We start from the raw sequence: 21,119 nt of genomic DNA on the forward strand, positions 1-21,119 counted from the left end.
GTGCGCGAAGTAATACATGTCTCGAATTGATGATTACATGAAAAAGGAACCTGTGCGTCCAGTCTCACTCTCAATATTTGTAAACAAATAATTTGTCTCCTGCTCAATAGATCAATTATAGTTATGCTTGCTGAATCCTGCAAGTCTATTACCTTATAGGCAGTATAGTGTCCACACTCATTTTCATAGGTCAATAGCTTTTGTTGTTAGATCTGGATGGTAACAATTACAGTCTTAAAACAACCTGCATTGAAGAATTAATCCAAAGTCTTTAGGGCAGCCCTTCGTATTGGGGCGGTGACATGACTGTTTTCCAAAGCAGCAGCTGCAAGTTTGTTAGCAGCTTTACTCTCTGCTTGGAATTTGAAAATTAAATTTAAATGTCTGATTGCCTGGTATCGCAATATTAGATTCATAGTGGTGATGATGATATTGAAACATATCGACAGAATAGTCACTCACACATTTTTTGTATTGTAATAAATGTTAAGTGTTTTGAAAACTACTCCTCATTTAGCTGGGGATGCCGTGGAACATCTGAGGATGCACAATTTCGAAAACCACTGAAAAAAGATAACGTGCCGGTCACAACCAAATTTAGGTTTCTACACTGTGCTTTTTCATGGTTTTCTCCTCTCCCATGTCCAAGTTTCTCCTGGGGAGTGGGGACATTAGATTACAAATGGGAACAAGGAACTGATTCCAGCTCTCATCCATCATTTGAACAAGGCTGTCTAAAAGGTCTGAGAGACAAGACTTTGCTTTTCAAACCGTAACAATCAAGATCCAATGGTTTCTTGACATGCCGACCAAAAATGCTAAGAAACGTTCCAAGTATGACAAACACACCAACAGGACAGACACAGCCTCCCCCCCCCCCCCTCCCGCCAGCACAAACACTTTCACAAAATTATATACATTTTAAAACAATAAATACAGAAATAAGTCGGACAAAGTTCATGAATAAATATGAGAAAACAACGTACAACTTAATACAACTGACAGAATTTATACCTGAACTAATAACTTTCAATCAATTCAGCCTAGAGCACAATATTCACTTCAGATTCTCCACCATTTGAAAATGATCATAATATTCAGTTCCTCTCCCAGGGGAAATGACACAAATATGTAACTTTGGATATAAATAACACGTCTTTAGAAGAACAGAAATAGATATTGTTTTTTGTAGGAAACGAAATCAAAGCTAAGATCTCTAGGAACTCAGAATATCGGGTGACAAATGCAAAACAGATCTCACCTGTTATATTCTGTCAAAGCCTGGTGGACCACCATACCCATTCCCTGGGAAACAAAATATCTCAGTCACACATTTGTCATTGACTAAGAATGAGTCAGTAGGCAAGGATTTACTGCCTTGCTAGAGCAGTGGTTCTCAACCTTTTCAGGCTGTGACCCCTAAAAGAATCAGATTTTAACTGGAGACATCCCACCCTGACAGGCACCAAGAGTTGAGGCATTACATTTTGTATAACACGGTTCTATTGTGAAAATAATTTGGGGACCCCCCTGAGGGTCCCGACCCACAGGTTGAGAACCACTGTTCTAGGGGACATAGTATATCTCAAGACCAGAGGCAGATTCTACAAATGTCTTCTAAATACCAACAGTTTTCTGAAAAACGTATGTTACTATATTGCTATAGTGCTCAAACTGTTTCATGTTAAGGACCCCCAAAATGACATGTATTTGGCCGAAATAAGACAGACAAACATTTAAGTTAAAAACTTACATCTAATGTTGGCTCATCATCCACAATGGAGAGCTTCACAATATAAGGATTCACCGACTGACAAATAACACAAAGGATCAATAAAGTTGATTTATTTCATATAAGTTAACATTTATTTCATAATTATTTCAAATATTTGAAATTTCATTATCAAATATTAGTCCAGTACCAACACAGAACACACACACCCCTACCTCATATTTCCTGTAGTTGACCAGTAGGGCCAAAAGGACTACAGCATCGTAACCATGCTGCCCCCTGCTGGACACATCTGACAGGATCTGAGAGTGAGAGTAAAGCAGTGGTGAGTAAATGACCCTCCACCAAGTATCTAATATGGGAATGGAACTCCTACCCTGGCAATGTTTAGTGTACTCATCCAACTAAGCTATATAAAATAGGACCATGCCATCATCCAGGTACAGTTCACAACACTTCAGACATCAGGGTGACCCCATGATGTACCTGTAGAATGGCCTCAAAGATGCTGTTGATCATCACATACTCCAGTATAGTGTTCTGACTAATGTTGTCGGTCACCTGCAGAAACACACATATTTGTTAGAAGTGCAAAGAAGCAGGGTGCATTCCACCAAGCCTATTCCAAAAGACATAAGGTGTTTGTATATAGTATACACAGTATATACTATATAGTATACACAGTAAATGCATGTATGTGTTGTTATGCCTCACCGTGACCAGGCAGAGCAGTAGTTTGAGACAAAGGCTCTTCAAACTTTCAGATCCCTCTCCACACAGAAGGCTGTCCAGACTCTCCATCAGCTCCTACACAGGACACACACAAACAAATGACATTCAAATTGACAAATCCGAAATCTCATTCTTTCTTTTACTCAGTTATGAATGTCAAACAATATTGCATATAACCACAAATACCTACCTTCATTCTGAGCTCAGCCTTGTCAAAGCCCATAAGCATGTTGATGATATCAAACCCAGAGGCAGACTTATTCTTCTGGTGGACCCCTCGGAACAGAGCACACAGCGTCTAGTGGGAGAGAGGGAGGGAGAGAGAAAATGAGCAGTACAAGAGACGGGGGGAAGGAAGGGAAGACAAGAGATAGACAGAATTAAGATAGATAAGAGAAAGAAAGAAAGAGTAAGGGGGAGAGAGAGAGAGAATTAAGATAGATAGGAGAAAGAAAGAGAGGAAGGGAGCGAGAAGATGCGTGTGTGTCTGCATTCAGAGTCAGACTCAAGGTCTTTACACACTGGGGGTGAATTTGCGAATTGTGAATAATTCGCTTAAAAAAAATAAAGAAATGTATGAAGTCAATGCAAGCTTCCACACCGACTGTGAATTTCGAAAAAAGCAGCTCTTATTTATTCGCTCTCGTTTTAAATTTAGCGAACATTCGTAGTGGAGTAGTACAGTACAGTACTCAAGTAAATGTACTTAGTTACTTTACACCACTGGCTGCTTCTGCTGCGGTGCGGACTGCTTGTCTGCTGCGGGGGAACCCGTGGTGTCCTCTCTGCTGTGATGTGATGGGTTGTGTTGTGTGATGGCAGCCCCAAACAATTCGCACAACAGATAACTTTATTCAATTTGGCGAATTGTATACGCATATTTGCGTTGCACTTTGGTGTGTATGGGAAAAGGCGTAAGGCGAATACTTCGCATTTTCGGGTCGCTTTTTCGCGAAGCTTCGCTAATTCGCCGTTGTGTAAAGACCTTTAGTAATCAACGTAGCCAGGTTGTCCCCACCTGCAGTGCGTTGACCACCTTGATCTGGTGTTCCTCCCCTAGAGCCTGCACACAGTGGTGGAACAGAGAGTTGATGTTGTCCTGGATCCTCTGCACCTCCTCCCCATCTAGACTCTCCAACTTTGTCTCCAGGTACTCCAGGTTCACCTGGGAGGGAGGGAGGTGGGAGCGAGGAGGTCAGGCCAACCAAGCCTTGCAGCAGCTTGCGTCATGTTGCACGGTGACAGGGCCTTCTCTCCCGTTAGCTAGGCTACCCTATGCTGTCTCTCATGTCTGCAGTTTATTTACTAAGGTGTGGACAACGCGCTGCTGGATAGAAGACGTTGGGGATAACTCGCTCATCCAGTCATACCAATATCTATGTATTCAGACAGTAAACATGTGTTCCCAATTACATTAAGTGACTAGGGTTGGACACGGTAACCGCCGTACCGCCGTACCGCGGTAAACCGAGGTCTACTGCGGTGTCAGTGTGCTTACCGCGGTAAAAAAAGACAAAAAAAAGTCTATTTTTTATTGGAAAACAAGCGAGTTTTAAAACAGGGGAGAAGCGAGGACCGCATGCGCTCCATGCCGCTCTGCTCTGGGCCGTGTACCACAGTTTGGAAGCCACATACATCACTCTCACTCTCAGAGACACAGACAGTCACTGCTGCTGCCTGCGTAGAGGAGTACAGAGCAGCGTAAACTTTCTTTGTAATCCACACGACACAAGGATGTTAATACATACCTTGTGTTGTGGCATATCTTTTTGTATTCATACGGATTACTGGCGGAGCGCGGGCCGCGTGGACTAAAACCGAAAATTAAACTATTTTACTTTTTCCATCGCGTCGCACTTTGTGCCCGTTCGGCGGCGCGTCGGAGATTTTATAACCTTTTCTGTCAAGTCTTGTAACTAAAACCTGTATATAGCAGCACTCAATCACTGGGATTTGAGAGTTGAGACGTGACGTGAGTTTACAGAATCACTGTACACGATCTGACTACCCGTCCTCTTCTGGTTTGTTCACACAGCTGTTTGTGTCTGAAAAGCCTACTAGCTAGCCTACGTTACTATGGTAACCCGACAGTGCAGATCTAAAAGCTCAGAACGCGTCGCGGATGCAATGTGTTGTGAGCTTGTAGATCTGCTCCTTTCAAAGCCATACCCGCTGTGCTGTAGGGAGAAGTATAACTCGGGCGGTCAGGCTGTGTCGCCTCTCCACTGTGGAGAGGCGACTTTAGGGAAGATGATTGCAATATTTTGGCTTATCGCCGAACCTTAATTAATAGATACGGGGGTGCGGTAATTACCGCAGTACCGTCGGTAAATGGGAAGACGGTAATCGCGGTAACAAAATGTCGATACCGCCCCAGGCCTACAAGTGACAAAACGTGAATAGCTTGATAATAATCTATATTCACGCTCAAAATATGGCAACTACTAGAAAGTCACACTCACACAGTAAGAGACAGACATCTATCCACAAGTTTCCCCGGGGGTTTACTGGAGACTATCAGGACCAAACTTCCGGGTTTAACAGCAGACATACAAGCTCACGTCGCGTCGCAGATGCAACCCGTTGTGAGCTTGTAAATCGGCGGCGGAACCTCGATGCAGACGTTTGCGCAATGCACTATGGGGCGTTGGAAACTCGTGGATAGACAGTTAGGAGAGGGGGTGTCATACTTACTAGCTGTGCCAATTACTAATCCACCTACTAACTTGCTGAGCCACCAGGAGGACCCCATCAATGTCAATGTTTGAAGAGGAGCGAGTACCATCATTACCTTCATGAGAAAAAGCTCATCCCAGAATCGAGGATTGTTCTTGGCTGGGTCTTCTTTCTATAGGGAAAGACACAGACAGCAACAAGATAGTGAAACCACCGTCTTGCATTAGCCATACGGTCACGGAACTCTACCTCCCCATATATCTGCTAACATGATCTAAACTCAATATAAGGGATACGTTGTTGCACAATGTTATCCAACCCATATCCCTGTCTGTCTGTCTGCACCTCGGCACTGAAGCCTAACCAATGGACCAAGGATAATCTCTGAAGCATACGGAAGTATAGCCTACTAGCGGCCTAGTTGTTGGGATGACATCACTTTAGCCCCTTTTAGATTGCAGCTTCAGCACCACACTACACCACACGACACTACACCAGACCACACCACATAAAAATATCTACATTTTCCATTACACAAAAGTACCCCTATTGGTAAGAAACAAATTGACCCTTTTAACTGTGATTAATATAAATTTGTATTACAACTATCCTAATTAGAATACACTATAATGGATTATAACTGTTATTATAATATACTATAAACTAAGCATTATGCCACTATACAGTATGCGAGTTTAGAGACTCTACGCTTGCTAAGGGAAACCACGCCCCGCACTCATTTTTGAAGCTTGTGATTGGCTGAACCGGAGGTAGGGAGCGCTCCATTGCTTATTGTAAGTCGCTTTGGATTAAAAGCGTCTGCTAAATGCCTAAACTGTAAACTGTAAACTGTAGTCACTTGGACCGCGCGAGGTGCACCAAAACCCAATTATCATGGCGTTTAGTTGCCTGCGGCGCTCGGGGGCGAAGAGCAGGACCAAGGACCGCTGGCCTTCGCGCCGCTTGCAATGTCGTGGACAATAACTGCCGACGCTGTAGAAAACGAGCGCTCCTTCCCTTAGAAAGCGTAGAGTTTCTAAACTCGCATACAGTATGTACTTACTACTATGATAACTATAAAACACTATACACTAATAGATTATAATAGTGGTTATAACACAATAGAATCTATTATCATGTATTACAACTATATCCTGGTGGTCTAAATGAAAGGTCAGTGAGTGATCAGTCATTATGAAGTGTTTGGCACTGTTTGGCCTAGCTCAGACCTACTCTAGATTGGATACTTTTTAGTACCACTTTCACACCACTCTACCCAGGTCCTTGTAGTGGAATACCTGGCACAAGTGGGCGGTGTGAAGTGGTGTGCTGTTGGGCCATGTCAGTGGAAAAGGGGCTAAACATAACCTTTGGATATACGGTTCTGCCTCAGAGCGTTGGCTGAGACCGTGTTGGAGAGGCTGGTTAAAGTTTAGAGCTGCGATGTTAAAAGACAGCACACAGTTTCACAAGTTTTCAACACGTTAAAACATTCCCTGATGTGCATGCAACCCGCCGTGTTGTGATTTGTCAAAAAAAGACAGCTTCCAGGGGAAGTGCATACAGAGGTCACACTTTATAGACATTCTCTAAGTACAATAGGTCGTTACCAGGCTTTTCTCCTTGGAGATGAGAAAAGGCTGGGAACGAGGCTAGTTTTCAGCCAACATCCCCCAATTGCAATTTTTTATGTCACTCACCGCAAAGATCTCATCATACATGAGCACCACCTTTTCCTTTAGTGGTTTCTTAGAGGACGATGTCCTCCTCAACAGCCCCGCCTTCTTCTCCACCTGAGACATGGTTACCTCTGAACACAGATAAAAACACCCCAAACACACACACACACACACACACACACACACACACACACACACACACACACACACACACACACACAGAATGAGAAATACACACAACCAGAAATGCACATCCATATAAAACATCAGTGGTGTAAAAGCAGTGGTTCTCAACCTGTGGGTCAGGACCCCCAGGGGGGTCTCCAAATGACATGACAGTGAAGTGACAATTTAAGACCTTTTTAACTCATTCTGAGCCCAGGACATTAACGGATTAGGGGGTCCAGAGTGCCCCCTCCCGGCCCCATTAACGGCCGCTGTCTTATTTTGAAGGCCAGAAGTCTAGACCGGAAGTACTTCCGGTCTGACGTCATCGGATCGTGCGCCGGAACCGATGCGTGTCCACGTGGAGTTGTGTAATGGCCGACCGGGAGCTTTTATAACTGTGTAAAATAAGCGAGCATCTGCCTCCATCCTAGCTTCTAAAGTGTAGTTTTGAGATAATGGACATTAAAGATGAGATCGGCCGTCCACCTCAATGTTATGGGATGACTATTGTGTGCTCGTGGAGCCGTGATGATGACAAATCAGCGCGGATTTCGTCTCCGGAGCGTCGGCCATTGTACTAGGTATTTTTACTCGCCGTTACAGTAATATATTACTTTTCCCGCGACATCGCGTGGATGGCACTATAGATACTCTATTACTTTTCCCGCGACATCGCGGGGTTGGCTTTTAATGAGTTAATACCTCAAAAAGAAAGAAGGAAAGAAAAGAAATAAGACCATTACTGCATCAATAGTAATCAACAAACTATACTATAAAAACTGGTCAAACCTTGGCCAAATTGTGAAATAATAGAACAATTTTTTTTTAAAGGTTGAGAACCACAGGTGTAAAGATCCCATGACATTGATCAGAAACGGGTACACATTTTTGTGTATCATTATTTTATGCTTTAAGTAACTATTGAAAAATAGCAGATATACGAGCTTGTAGATCTGCTATTTTTGAAAAATCGTGAAAATTAGAATTTTGACCCGATTCTATAAGAAAAACCTATGTTTCTATGTCAGCAATCTGGCCTGCCATCGTCACAGAAAAGGTCCTTTTCACTTAACTGGAGCTCAGTTAGTCTGTTCTTGAGAGACTACTATGTCAGTGGTTCTCAAACTGTTTCATGTGAAGGACCCCCAAACTGATATTTATTTGGCTACGGACCCGCATCTCAAAATATCTAGTTTCAGGGACCACCCAGAAGCAAAATCTGAGTTACAAAAACATTTGCTTTAAAAATACATATATTCAAAGATTTGCACACATTTTCCACGACTTTTTCAAAAATAGCAGATCTACAAGCTTGCAGCGCTGCACTCGGTGCCGCGCTGTGAGCTTGTAGATCTGCTATTTTTCACTGGTTAAAGCATTCAATAATTCTAGGCCTAAATGGGTTAAAGTGACAGCACCTCCTCCTACCATGTGGGTTGAATGGAGCTGGCTCCTCCACACCAAACTCCTGGCAGCCTGGCCCCACACAGGGCAAGGTTTAACTGTGGCAACCAGCTGGTTGTTCACAGCTGGTCAGACGTCATTTCACCTTCCTGCGAGGATAGTGTGTGGTAGTAGATAAGTCATGCCCCAACCAATAACTGAATGTACAACCAGAAGCCTTTGTTTCTACATACATTACACTCATTGATTGATTGATTGATTGATTGATTGATTACTTTATTAGCAGTTTGCATAGGAAAAGACATGACAGTACAGTTCAGATACAAAGTCTACTAAAAGGATTTAAACCCAAAAAAGACAATGTCTTTGTTTACAAAGGTGTCAGGCAGCTTTTCGATCTGGTGGGAGTTACATGGGATGTACTTTTATCCAAGCTTCTGGATAATGTCAGACTTTGTTCTGTGTGTTAGCAGTACAGTGGCATGCAGACTGTCAGTGTCTGCAGTGTTGCTGAATGAGTGACATATTTACATTCCTCTTTAGTGGCCACAAGTCAACTCAACCAGGCTTTACACAAACACCTAACTTGCCATTACAAATACCTTTAGGCGCGCTATTGGCATTAGGCTTATTGACAGTCAGATCAAAACTCATCCTACATCAGCTGACGTCTGCTAAAAATGTTTACACATGACATGGGCGTTGGAAAAAAACAGCAAAGCTATTCGGTACCCAGACAACTTAACTTAGCTTATACAGTCTTACATAATAGCAACACCATAATCTATGTTCCAGTTAGTAAGCACGGTGTCTTATTCAAACCTTTAATAACTTTAGTAAATGAGAAAACTCCAGTCATCTCCAGCTAGTTAAGGCAGCATGAGCTAGGTTAGCTCTGCTGCTTTACGTTTAGCTAGCTGAACACTTTGAGCTGTGTTATTCAGCCCTGTGCGTCTGAGCCAGACAAGACAGCCAGTTAAATTGTTTTTTATAAGCTCGTTTCGTTCTTACCTCTATCAAACTATCGTCAATTGCGGCGTAAAGTTTGATTTGTACTGTGTGTCAGGAGGAGAAGAGAAATCTAGCACTGCTCGACCCTTTAGCTCCTGTTTGGAAAGCTAAAGCTAGCTGTTGCTGAAATCATTCGGTGGGTTTTGCTGCCTGCATGGTCCTAGTGTCCCACACTCTACCCAACCGGCAGGGTAAAGTCTCGCTCTTTCGAAAGACCATCATTTCGACAGGAGGGTTAGCGACTCACCCCACGGACAAAGGTCCTTGCTATGAGTATTTACTTTACAATTCACATCAGAACAAAAAATTAAAGTCTTCCTTGTGTCATGTTCAAAATACACAACCCTTCCTTCCTTTTATTATGGTCTAAACCTCCAAAGAACCATAACTGCCAAAATGATTCCTTTAAATGTGAATGTGTTACAGTACAATGTTTGTGCAAAACTGAAAGGCAAATTTATACTTAATCACATAACCCTTTTTAAAGAAGTGTCAATGCAACACTTTTTTCCCTATTGAAAATGAGTATTTTTTATCAAATAAATACTGCTTCATCACCACAATATCAAGGTAATCTGTTTTCTTTTTGTGCATCTTTCGATAGCCCGTAGAGGTTTATAATCCCCCTGAAGATGTTGATTAGAACAATTTGAATCGAGTTTGGTTCCTTGTGTTTCAGGAGTGCAACACAGTTGACATTCAATGACAAGCAAATAGAGTAGATTTCCATATCGTCGTTGTCGGGTGGAAACCTCATGTACAAATACCGTTCGTTTTGTATTTATCATTTAAATGATGATTTAGACTAGTGAAAATAGCCGATCTACAAGCACACAACACCTCGAGGCGTTGTGTGCTTGTAGATCTGCTGTTTTCACGACTTTTGTGTGACGGCCTTGTGTGATGAAGCAGGGCTTTACTACGGCCTTGTGTGATGAAGCAGGGCTTTACTTTGCGAAAAAGATTACAAATTTGAAACTTGGAGATACAAGGTTTCTGCCCGACAGTGACGATATGCAACATGGAACAAAACTTAAGAGAGGAGAGGGACCAGAAGGAGTAAAGGAGAAGAGGGATGAAGGTGTGAAGGCAGGAGTTAATTTGTTCTGGGCTGAATGGGGTCATCAAAATGCCACCTGGCCCAGAGACCGCCAAAACCTTCACCCATTATTTCATGTGAATTAATAGGAGATTTATAGTAGGAGATATGAGGCTCAAGTTCAAGTTGGGGGCTTTGTCTCAAAAAGGAAACTTGAAGCTACCTATGCACATTATAGAGATATAGATATATAAGATCATACATCCTTTTTTATGGCGGAGATCAATCGATTCTAGATCCGTTATGGAGCAAGATATTTAAAGGTAATATACACCTCCAGAGAATAGATGGTATACAAATTTATCCTGTCTTGCACACGCTCTCACACGCACGCAGGCGTGCACGCACACAGACACACCAGAGAGGCACTGTGTGACCTTGTGGACTGAGTGCTGGCCCTGTGTCCAGGGCCAGCAGCAGGTCCAGCTGCCCATCGCTGTCAAACTCTTGTCACCGTGCTACCTGTCACCCTGGGAGACAAAAGACCTTTCTACCAACCATCTTATGTAACAGTCCAAATGGTATGTTTATCTAGCATCTAGATATAATATAACTCCCATACCCTGGCCTGCAAGGAGGCAGTACAGTTAGTTGTGTATAATCAGTCAAAATAAAGCCTGTAATAAAAAATAAATCAACAATTGTTACTGCAATCTTCAGTTACTGGAATGAAGCACTTTGCATTGCTTATATTTCACAGTAAAAGTCAAAGAAGAAAAGAACGAGATGAAGCTTGATATATGATTATCAAATAAAATAAATTATTTATTACACAAGCACAACTTAAACTGTATAAGAAAACATTTAATGTATAAAACAAGATAATTAAAAAACATAAGTGAGAAATAAAAGATTAAACCATTGTCAATGTACAATATAACACCAATATTTACAGAACTCTTCTTAAAACCAAATATATAATATATTAATAATAATAATATATAATAAATGTGCAAAAAATCATGATCATGATCATGAAAATATACTTATATCTGTACAAAATAACATGACTATACAATGTATTTGATGAATCAAAGGAAAAACTAGGACCCATCTCGTAGTGGTGTCCAATAAGAACTAATAACCAAAATATCAAAGGAAAAACTAGGACCCATCTCGTAGTGGTGTCCAATAAGAACTAATAACCAAAATATCTACTGTGATACAATTTATTTGATGAATCAAAAGAAAAACTAGGACCCATCTCGTAGTGGTGTCCAATAAGAACTAATAACCAAAATATCCAACTGTCTAACTATCTATCTGTGTAATGTTGGGAGCTTGTAGATCAGCTATTGGCACTAAAATTGAAAAGGGCATTTTGTTAATTCACAATATTCGAAATTATTCAACCCCCTCTGAAAATTAGGTTTATTAGTGTAGCCACTGTTCCTTTAACTTTGAACTTGTGAACTACCAGTATCCTCAAAACCGTTCTTTTAGGAACATTCATTGCTTGATTGTGTGCCGACCATCCTTATGTGTAACATTAAAAGTTATTCAAATAATATTCAAGTTATTATAAGACATGTATTTGTCATACTAACAATAATCTATGGTCAAAGGTAATGTAGCTATTTAACCCCGTTACTGTCATTTCAACCCTGTTACCATATCATTTTAATCATGAAACATAAATTACTTAATCAGCACACAAGAGTATGATCTATTGTCCTTTAAAGAGATTAAAAAAGGAAAAGGATATTAAACATTGCAAAGGCACTGAATGTTCCTAGAAGTACAGTTTTGAGCATAGTTCACAAGTTAAAAGTCAAAGGAACAGTGGCTACACTAATGAACCTAATTCTCAGAGGGGGTCGAGGGGGCACAACTGTAGTAGGCTATTTTTGTAAGAATGAGTCTAAGAGTTCCAAGAAATGCTGAGTAAAGTAAATTTCTATTTGAAATGAATTGCAGTGAAAGTCAAGTGCTTGGGAGGGGAAAAAAATAAATACAAACATAAATAAAAAAACACACACTCCAAAAATGTACTTGAGTACACTACTCGTAAACGTCCTGAAGTTCAGGTCTTGGAGATCCTGGCGGGTGCTGACTGCATCTGGGCTCTCAACAACCTCAATCGTTGGCAAGGTCCAGGTGGTCTCCTGGTGGCGACGGCAGCGGATGGTCGTTGGCAGGGTCCAGGTGGTCTCCTGGTGGCGACGGCAGCAGATGGTCCCTGTGGATGGAGAAGAAACACAGGTGTTTTAGTATCAATGTCCAGCTCTTTCTCGACTACAATGCGTAAATATCTTAATAGTTAGTAAATCATACATAGAGTAAGTTATGTCTCACCATAACTAAGTTACATTAATTATTATATATTCAAACAATGCAATTCACAACTACAACAAAACATTTAATCACAATATTGTATCCTTGTTTATATTTATTTTAATTTCATCAAGCTTACCAATATGTACATATTGTAGCATTAGCCCTAAAATTAAGCTTTGTTTGGTGCTCGTATATATTTAGAGTTTGAGTGCATAATGTGTGTACAATGTAACCAGTAACTGTGTCACTTATTGTAAACTCTCTATATGAACGTTTTGCCTCACCTTCCTCCTCTGGGCCATCCTGCTGTTGTTGGGGTCATCGATGACGATGCACGTCCTAATGCTGGCGACGTAATCTTTATCGATCAGCAGGTGGTGTTTGGGTGGCGGTGACCTCTCTCCTCGGCAGGCAACACCTTGGTGGCATTCTCCATGGCACGAGTCTCCTTTGCAGGATCTCATTGTTGGCCGACGATTGGCGCCTGTGGTCTGAGAGACGTACTTCTGCTGGAGGAAGCCTTGCATACCCCTGCAAAAAGAGAGAGATGACAATAAGCAGAGGGTTAGGGTTATGAACTCCAGTCAATAAACAACAAGGTAAATAGTCACATAAATACAGCACAGAGAGAACAATGTAGTGCCTCAGGTAACCAATTAACCTAGCATCTGTCTATACAACATGCTAAATACCATCTAAACATGATTCTTAAACATTTGTGGTCAAGAATAACAAAACCATGAGAACAAGTGACCGAAACGTATGTCCTTACTTCAACCAGCCAGTCATGGGTGCACGCTTCTTCTTGGCCACGGCAACTCTCCTCCTGGTGGTGACCTGTGGGGGAGAAGAAAGAGGAGAGTCAGTTTCCGTGTCTGAACTGTCGGTCAGACACGGAAACCAACTCACCAGCTGCTTGGCTGCGTCTCCTGCTGAGGCATCCTTCTCTGGCACCTTCCTCCTCAGTGTCGCCCTGGGATTCCGGGGGTCATCGACCAGGGTACACGTCCAGTCGTCCTGAGTGTCCTGACGGCACTGGGTCCAAACCCTCTTCAGGACCACCCTGGTGTTTGATGGGTTGTTGGGGTCCTGGATCAGGGCAGACGTCCAGGTGAAGCTGGTAGCTGCATCATTCTATGGGAGAAAATGGAGACATTAGTAAATTGAGTTCAAGTACTAAATCAATGTCCAAAAGTGATACTTCTCAGGATTCAAATGTAGATAGATAGATAAATAAATGCATCAAACACGCCGCTTCTTCGAGCTTGTAGATCTGCTATTTTTGATTCTTCTGTTCTATGTGAAGCTGTATCAAGTAGGGTAAAAAAACAAAAAGTTAAGAGGACTCTGACTGACAGCATTTTTGTTTTTAACAATAATGATTAGAAAGAATGTATGAATGAAACTTAGCCAGGAGCCATAAGCTCCTTCAGGTGGAAAAGGTTCAGGCATGGATGTTCCTGAGGCGTCTCCTTAGGGTGCTGCTCTGGGCATGTCCCACTGGAAGGAGACCCTGGTGAAGACAGTACCAGATGAGGAGATTATATCCCCACGCTGGCCTTGGGAACCCCCAGGATGACAAGTGGCTAATGGTGCCAGGGAAGAGTCTGGAACTCTCTGGTGGAACTGTTGCACCCTCAACCCGACTCCAGATATTAAGCAGTTGAAGATGGATAGAACATTATACAGTTGGTTATTTGCACAGTAAAATCCTCAGTGTTCATTTGTAACTCTGAGAGGGAGTAACTGTAAACTTTTACAGGTCCATTGGTTAGAACTGTAGGGGTCCTTGAAGGGGTCCCCAGCACAATATAGTAGGCCAAACAAAATCAGTTAAAGTGATCCCTGACTAATACGACAAATATGCCTTAATACATTATAATTGTCCTCTATAACTACAATGTAAAATTAAAAACACCTTAATTATTTTATTTCTTCTAGAAATAGCTAATCTTTCACTCAACAGGGGAAATGCCCGTCGCAAGTTGTTGATGTCATAAATGTCATGTCATGTGTGATCTATCCCTATGGAATTTATGGCATGCATGTGCAAATAAAAACAAACTTAATACTTCATATGGTTAATATGAGCATCAACTCAATATGTCAAATGTGTTTTTTGCACATGCATGCCATAAATTCCATAGGGTTAGATCACACATGACATTTATGACATCATCAACTTGCAACAGGCATTTCTCCTGTTGAGTGAAAGATTAGCTATTTCTTGAAGAAATAAAAATATTGAAGGTGTTTTTAATTTTACATTGTAGTTATAGAGGACAATTATAATGTATTAAGGCATATTTGTCGTATTAGTTAGGGATCACTTTAACTGATGTACAAACTCACTATGTGTCATGACTCATTATGCTGCTATAGGCATTGTGAGCATGTAGATCTGCTATTTTCAAGACAGCTTGAAAGAAATGTTGAATTTTAACACAAATCTTTAAAAAAAAAAACATATTTTCGGATGGGGAGGTCCATATCCAAATACATAGCCTAATAATAATCTGGGGGTCGTTGACAGGACATGGTAACATCCTCGTTCGGTGATAAATGGCCGTTTGTAACAATGAGTCAGTCAGTCAGTTAAGCCCCGTTTGAACCTCACTCTACAGCCGAGTGAATCGGTTCCAAACCGGACCAAAGAGTCATTAATGTGTAACCGTTTACGTTTGGTAACATTAATATTTGAACCAGACAGTCCCTTTGGCAAAATTTGTTTTCCAGAGTTAAATTAACATTGAATGAAACGAACAAACACTCGCTTGAAAGATGCAGTACCAGATGCACGACTCATTATTACAATTTACAATGTAGGCATTTAGTAAACGAAAAAGGTAAACCGACATCGACATCGAACGAAAACAACCTCATGCTAACTAACGTTTCAAATTAGCCGTAGGCCTACCCAGATGATAGGGCCAAAACAAATTGTCTGTAAAACGTGCTGTAAATAACATTACACGTTTACAGTTACCTATATTATGTTAACATAACGTCTATGCTAGCATACCGTGTGCTAACTAAGTTTCAAATTAGTCTAATACCAGATAGGGCCTAAACAAACCGTCTGTCAAACAACGTCGTGTAAATAACATACACGTTTACAGTTATTATATAACGTCTATGCTAGCATACCGTATGCTAACTAAATTTCAAATTAGCCTAATACCAGATAGGGCCTAAACAAACCGTCTGTCTAAACAACGACGTGCGCTAAAAACAACATAATTACACGTTTACAGTACATATTATAATAATAAACGGTTAACATACCATCTCCGTGATCTCAGTTGTCGTTGTTGTTGAATTACTCGAACTCGTAGTAGTAGTAGTAGTAGTAATGGTAGGAGTAGTAAGAGTAGTAGGAGTAGAGGTAGTAGTGGTGAAAAGTAATCTAGTCAACTGTTAACTCTGCTTGAAAAAAATGAACGTCCAGTCCGCAGGTGTCAAAGTGAGAGATTGACGAAACACTAGACATGACAGTTTGATATTATCAGCTGCAGATTCACTCTGATCAGCTGGAGACAGACCCGTCGTCTGATTGGTCCATTTGACAGCTACGACCCGCTGTGATTGGTCAGTCACATCTGGAACCGCCCCCGTCGCGTGCCGAGAGAACGAGAGCGGAGTCAGAAGACCTACAAGCTCACAACGTGCCACACCTGCACCGCTTTGAGAGTTTGTAGATCTGCTGTTGTTGTGTTCTCGGCGCAGTTAACGCGATGTTTGTTTTTAAAATGCAACATGTTGTTTCCCTTAATGCATAGCGCTATGACTCCGCCAGATGGTGGCAGCAGTGCGTATTTTCCCACAGAATTTGGGATTAAAATGTGTGTCACTGTCAAGATATACCAAGTGAGTTGTATGTTGTATGCTTTTGAAATTGATATTATCCTAGTCTAGATAAAGTACTATGTTCTATCCGTCTGTCTTTCAATGTTATATGAGATACTTAAAGTGTGGTCACTGGTTCCTGTGGAAATAAGCCTCGGCTTTCTAGGATCTCCTTTTAGTTGACCCTGTACCAGTACCAGTGATTTGTACTGTCATGAAACTGTACTTGTTTCTATTGCAAAATTGTAATACATTCTTCAATCAATTCTTCAATGTGTAGTCTTTGGACAAAACTAAACACACCTAGCTGACAGTGACCAGCAACTGTCATTTTCAGTGGTAAAAGTAGGCCTATCCAATGTTTTAATTTCAAGTTTTCAATAAATTGTATAACAATCTTTTGAAAATAGCAGATCTACAAGCTCACAATGCTTGCTTTACTCAACGTTTAGTATGCATTACACACTGAGTAATAAGACTAGTTGTTGAACAACGATGATCACAGTACTGGTTTTTACTCAACTGATGTGATAACAATCTGCCAATCTGGACCACCAGTACGTGCTGCTGGGTTTCTTCCTATCATGAGGAGAGGACCCACAGTACTGCTGGTTTTGAGCTATATAGGACTATTCTGCCCGACATGGGCATTGATTTATTTCATGCCTATAAAACATTATATGGAGCACTTTTGTTTCTGTCTGCCTGTCTCTCTTTTATGCCCACATATGGTGTTCCGTGTCCAGGCCATGACATCTGACACCATACCCTTTTAGGCCCATACATGGAGATCCCTGTCTGTAGAACCAGCCACACAGATATGGGCTGTCTTGGCCATATATGGATTATGTTAGTGTGGTATGTGGCCGATGTGGCCTCCATATATGGGCATTCCCATATGAAGTCCTGTTAGATATGGGCATAATATTGATGATCAGGGAACTCCATATATGGGCATAAAAGGGATTCTGTTAGTGTGACATCACAGGGAAGCCAGAGCGTGATGTCAGAGCGGCAAACCCTTAGAATTACAGTGTCAGGCGTGACAGAGATATATACATACGGACAAGCTATGACCGTTCACATACTAATCTGCGGCGTTCAGTGAGGGCACCCTTAGGGAATATTATCTGAATAATGTAAAATCTGGGAATATATTCCTTAACAAGAAATATATTCACCGATGTAAAGGTGTCTAGTAACACATCTAACAAAGTTTGAAATTCAATTTCCCTAGGGGAATTTTTGATAGCCCCTAATTTTCCTTGTAGTATAGTTGTTAATGGGACCTAACTTTCAGAAAAGAATTCCCCTAGGGAAATTGAATTTCAACACCTTAACATTTCTTTAAGGAATTTCACACATTTTATTAATATCCCCTGACTATATGTTGCATTTTGTATCAAAGTGAAATTGCTTATTGCTTTGAGATATCCAAACAAGCAGTACAAACAATGGAACTAAACACAGAAGCACTACATCCAATCACTGACTTACATTTAGTATCCAGTTGGTAGATAAAATAATGACAAGCTTGTCTATTCAAAAAGAATAAAACTAAACAAAACAAGATTGTCTATTAAAAAAAAAAACTCTCCAATCATTTAAAGTGAAAATGTATCTTTTATTGGTACCATACATTAATTATCAAGGGCAAAAACTAACCAAATCAAAAAATATATATCAAACGATGATTTTCTACAGGATTTGTAGAGGGTACAAGTCACCATTAAAACACAATCTTAACTGTTCCTGGACAGCTATGGAAAGGAACACACATAACAATAACAGAGCTTCATCTTGTATTTACAGAAAGAAAAAAAGAAAAGACTGTACTGCTATCAAATGTCAATCAAACTGAACTTGATGGAAGGCTGGTTTTAGAAGATATTTTGGTGGACTGGTAGTGCCACCTTGTGGCTGATGTAAGACTGCACAAAAACATGGACAAGCTACAAAGAAATCTGTGATTTCAGCCAGTGATCAAACATGAAATTCATTGATTAGCTAATAAAGTTAACCTTGGCATAAAGTTGAAATTGGCAGTACACCGCATCATGAGAACTGGAAAGATGACAATCATTACATGTGTGTGTGTAATAGTGAATTTCTGACAATAAATAGAAATGAATGACAAAAGCAAACGGGAACATGCCAAAATTACCTCTCAATGGTGACTGTGTACCCATGGGGATTTTTGTCATTTAATTTACACAAGTTTTAAAAAAGAGGGAAAGAGGAGAAGGGGGGGAATGAGGAAGGGAGAGGAAAAGAGAAGAGAAGGGGGTGGGGTCATGAGTGTTTTTTTTCTCTTTTTTTCAATTTTCTTTACATTAGATCAGGATGGCTTTAGGTAAATCTAAGTAAGAATACATTTTTATTACAGTCAGACAGAACTTTTGCTACTACCTTAAATATACAAGCACAAATACACAAAGTCAAAATCTTCCAAAAAGGAAACAAAAAGAAAAAGACGAAATAAAAACATCCACACTAAAATTATCTCTCTTTTATAAACATAAAAGATAAAAACAATATATTTTTTTAGAAGGGGGTTGTGGGGAGGGGAGGCATTAAAAGTCCTGTGTTGCTTCCTTGGTCTGTAGCTTTCAATCTTGGTAGAAAATAAAAAATAAAAAAGTAACAACTGAAATGAAGGAGTTACGTACAAATTAAAAACATTCTAGGGAAATAGATACTGGTATAAAACTCTTTAAAGGTGTAAGTATGTAAGCGTGTCAGCATGTGTGATTGAGTGTTAAATGCTTTATGTCTGTTTAAAAGGATGTACTTGCTGAGAAATCAGCGAGGGTTTGAGCACTAGGATTCTCAAAATCCTTCAATCATTATGTATACTTCATGTACGAATGCATGTATATATGTGTGTTATGTACGTGTTGGTTTAAGGGTAAGACGATTTCCTAGTGCCACCATTAGGTTCTCCCTACCAGTGTTTGAGTTGTAATGGATTCCTAACAAAATGAGTCTAAATTCTGGTCCACTCTGCCCTGGCAAAGCCCAGGTATTGGTTTCAAACTGATACGTTTTCCCTCTGCACGCGCGCGCACACACACACACACCACATGACACAACCGTAGACACATTCCCTTTTGCCAGTAACATGGAATAAGCACAACCTATCTATAAGTGGGGCAGAACCAGAGTTTAGAGCCAGCCGTGTTAGGAGGGCAGGTGAGCCAGCGCTCCCTAAGCAACTGGTCATCATCACAAAGCCCCACCAACACCATCTCCTACGCCCCCCTACACACACACGCACACACACACACACACCCACCCACACCCACACACACAGAAACACACAATAATCTCCATTTCTCCTCACTCATTTGCTTGCTTTATAGATGTGGCACTGGTATGGAACTACCAATAGATGCTGTTCCCATGTTTGGAAGAAAACACTGGATTTTGACTGAAATCCTGTCACAATCTAAGCTCTGAAGTGATAGTGAGTGAGACAAATGGTTTCGGGGCAGCGTCAGGATTCAAACAGATGGTTGGTGCATTCAGGTGGGGGCGGGTCTGTATCCGAGTTGTTGGACTTTATATGAGCTCCATTCCAATGCCTGTGAAAAAATGGACTCTGGTTCCTGGACAAAAGCTCCCAGTGAGATGCGCTGCTGGACAGTGGACATGTGTGTGTAGGGGTGCGGGGCCCGGTCTGAGGAGTGACTTACAGGCCTACACAAGAGTGTGATGTTTTGTTACGGTTGAGGGACTCAGTCTGAGCTCTAAAGCTGTACCTGCCGAGGGGAGAGTGTGGCTCTTGCTCTCCTCATATTTGAATAGGTGGTTCAGGTGTTTTGGGAATTAGAGTGGAGTGTGTGTTGAGGTTGTGGGACACTGGGCTCCGATGCCTGCTGTATTCGAGCGGGGTTGACTTTATTGGGGCTCTATTGCGATGCCTGTGAGGTGGGGTTGTCGCTCTTGCTCTCCTGGCTACTGGGGGCCTTGTTGTTCCAGGGCGAGTTGGCCCCCAGTGCTGGTGAGTTGTTGAAGCTGTCCTCGTCGTCGATGCCATTGGCCGCGTCGAACTGTGTGTTTTCCAGCCGCGTGATCAGACGCTCGTCCTCGTCGCCAAACTCCCCTCCCATCAGAGTGGGCTCGCCAACCACCATCACGTCCTGCCAACAAGGGACAAACCATTATTAATCAAGAGGTGGGGACGGGTGAGAGGACACAAACTTTGACATCGGCAGGAAGGGGTAGCATGTCACAAAATTGATGTCATTGAAGTTATCAATAATGCAGCACTTATTAGTAGTACTTCTTTAGTATAGATGTAATATTACTAGATAATAATGTAATTATTATTACATCATACCAATATTACAAACATTTTATAGGGAGCAAAATAAGCTCATCCAGAGTCCGATGGGCCTGCCTGTGTAATGCATGTGGCCTGCGGTCATGGCCAGTTGAAAACATAAGTTTAAGTTTTGATTCACCAGAGCACTCCTGTCAGCTTAAAACACAC

At 41.3% G+C, this 21,119-nt stretch overlaps 2 protein-coding genes across 6 annotated transcripts in view; both read right to left on the reverse strand.

Annotated features, from left to right (window-relative positions):
- Positions 1–9,526, reverse strand: part of armh3 (armadillo like helical domain containing 3) — a 48,407-nt gene extending 38,881 nt beyond the window's left edge. For both annotated transcript variants that reach the window (XR_013961862.1, XM_080721944.1), the window contains exons 1-11: positions 9,403–9,526; positions 8,416–8,540; positions 6,841–6,950; positions 5,256–5,312; positions 3,483–3,629; positions 2,655–2,762; positions 2,447–2,539; positions 2,219–2,293; positions 1,948–2,034; positions 1,754–1,810; positions 1,262–1,305 (exon numbers count right to left, since the gene is read on the reverse strand). Coding sequence is in view for 1 of the 2 variants with exons in the window: in XM_080721944.1 (XP_080578070.1) it covers positions 1,262–1,305; positions 1,754–1,810; positions 1,948–2,034; positions 2,219–2,293; positions 2,447–2,539; positions 2,655–2,762; positions 3,483–3,629; positions 5,256–5,312; positions 6,841–6,942 (770 nt within the window). In the remaining variant the exon portion in view is untranslated. The remainder of the gene's footprint in view (positions 1–1,261; positions 1,306–1,753; positions 1,811–1,947; positions 2,035–2,218; positions 2,294–2,446; positions 2,540–2,654; positions 2,763–3,482; positions 3,630–5,255; positions 5,313–6,840; positions 6,951–8,415; positions 8,541–9,402) is intronic.
- Positions 9,527–18,273: 8,747 nt separating this feature from the next.
- ldb1b (LIM-domain binding 1b) overlaps positions 18,274–21,119 on the reverse strand; it is a 60,353-nt gene continuing 57,507 nt past the window's right edge. For all 4 annotated transcript variants that reach the window (XM_080721946.1, XM_080721945.1, XM_080721948.1 and 1 more), the window contains one exon: positions 18,274–20,766. In XM_080721946.1, the coding sequence (XP_080578072.1) occupies positions 20,536–20,766 (231 nt within the window). In that variant the 3' untranslated portion in view covers positions 18,274–20,535. The remainder of the gene's footprint in view (positions 20,767–21,119) is intronic.

The sequence above is a fragment of the Nannobrachium achirus genome (assembly GCF_963921795.1).
Source record: "Nannobrachium achirus genome assembly, chromosome: 3".
Lineage (NCBI taxonomy): Eukaryota > Metazoa > Chordata > Actinopteri > Myctophiformes > Myctophidae > Nannobrachium > Nannobrachium achirus.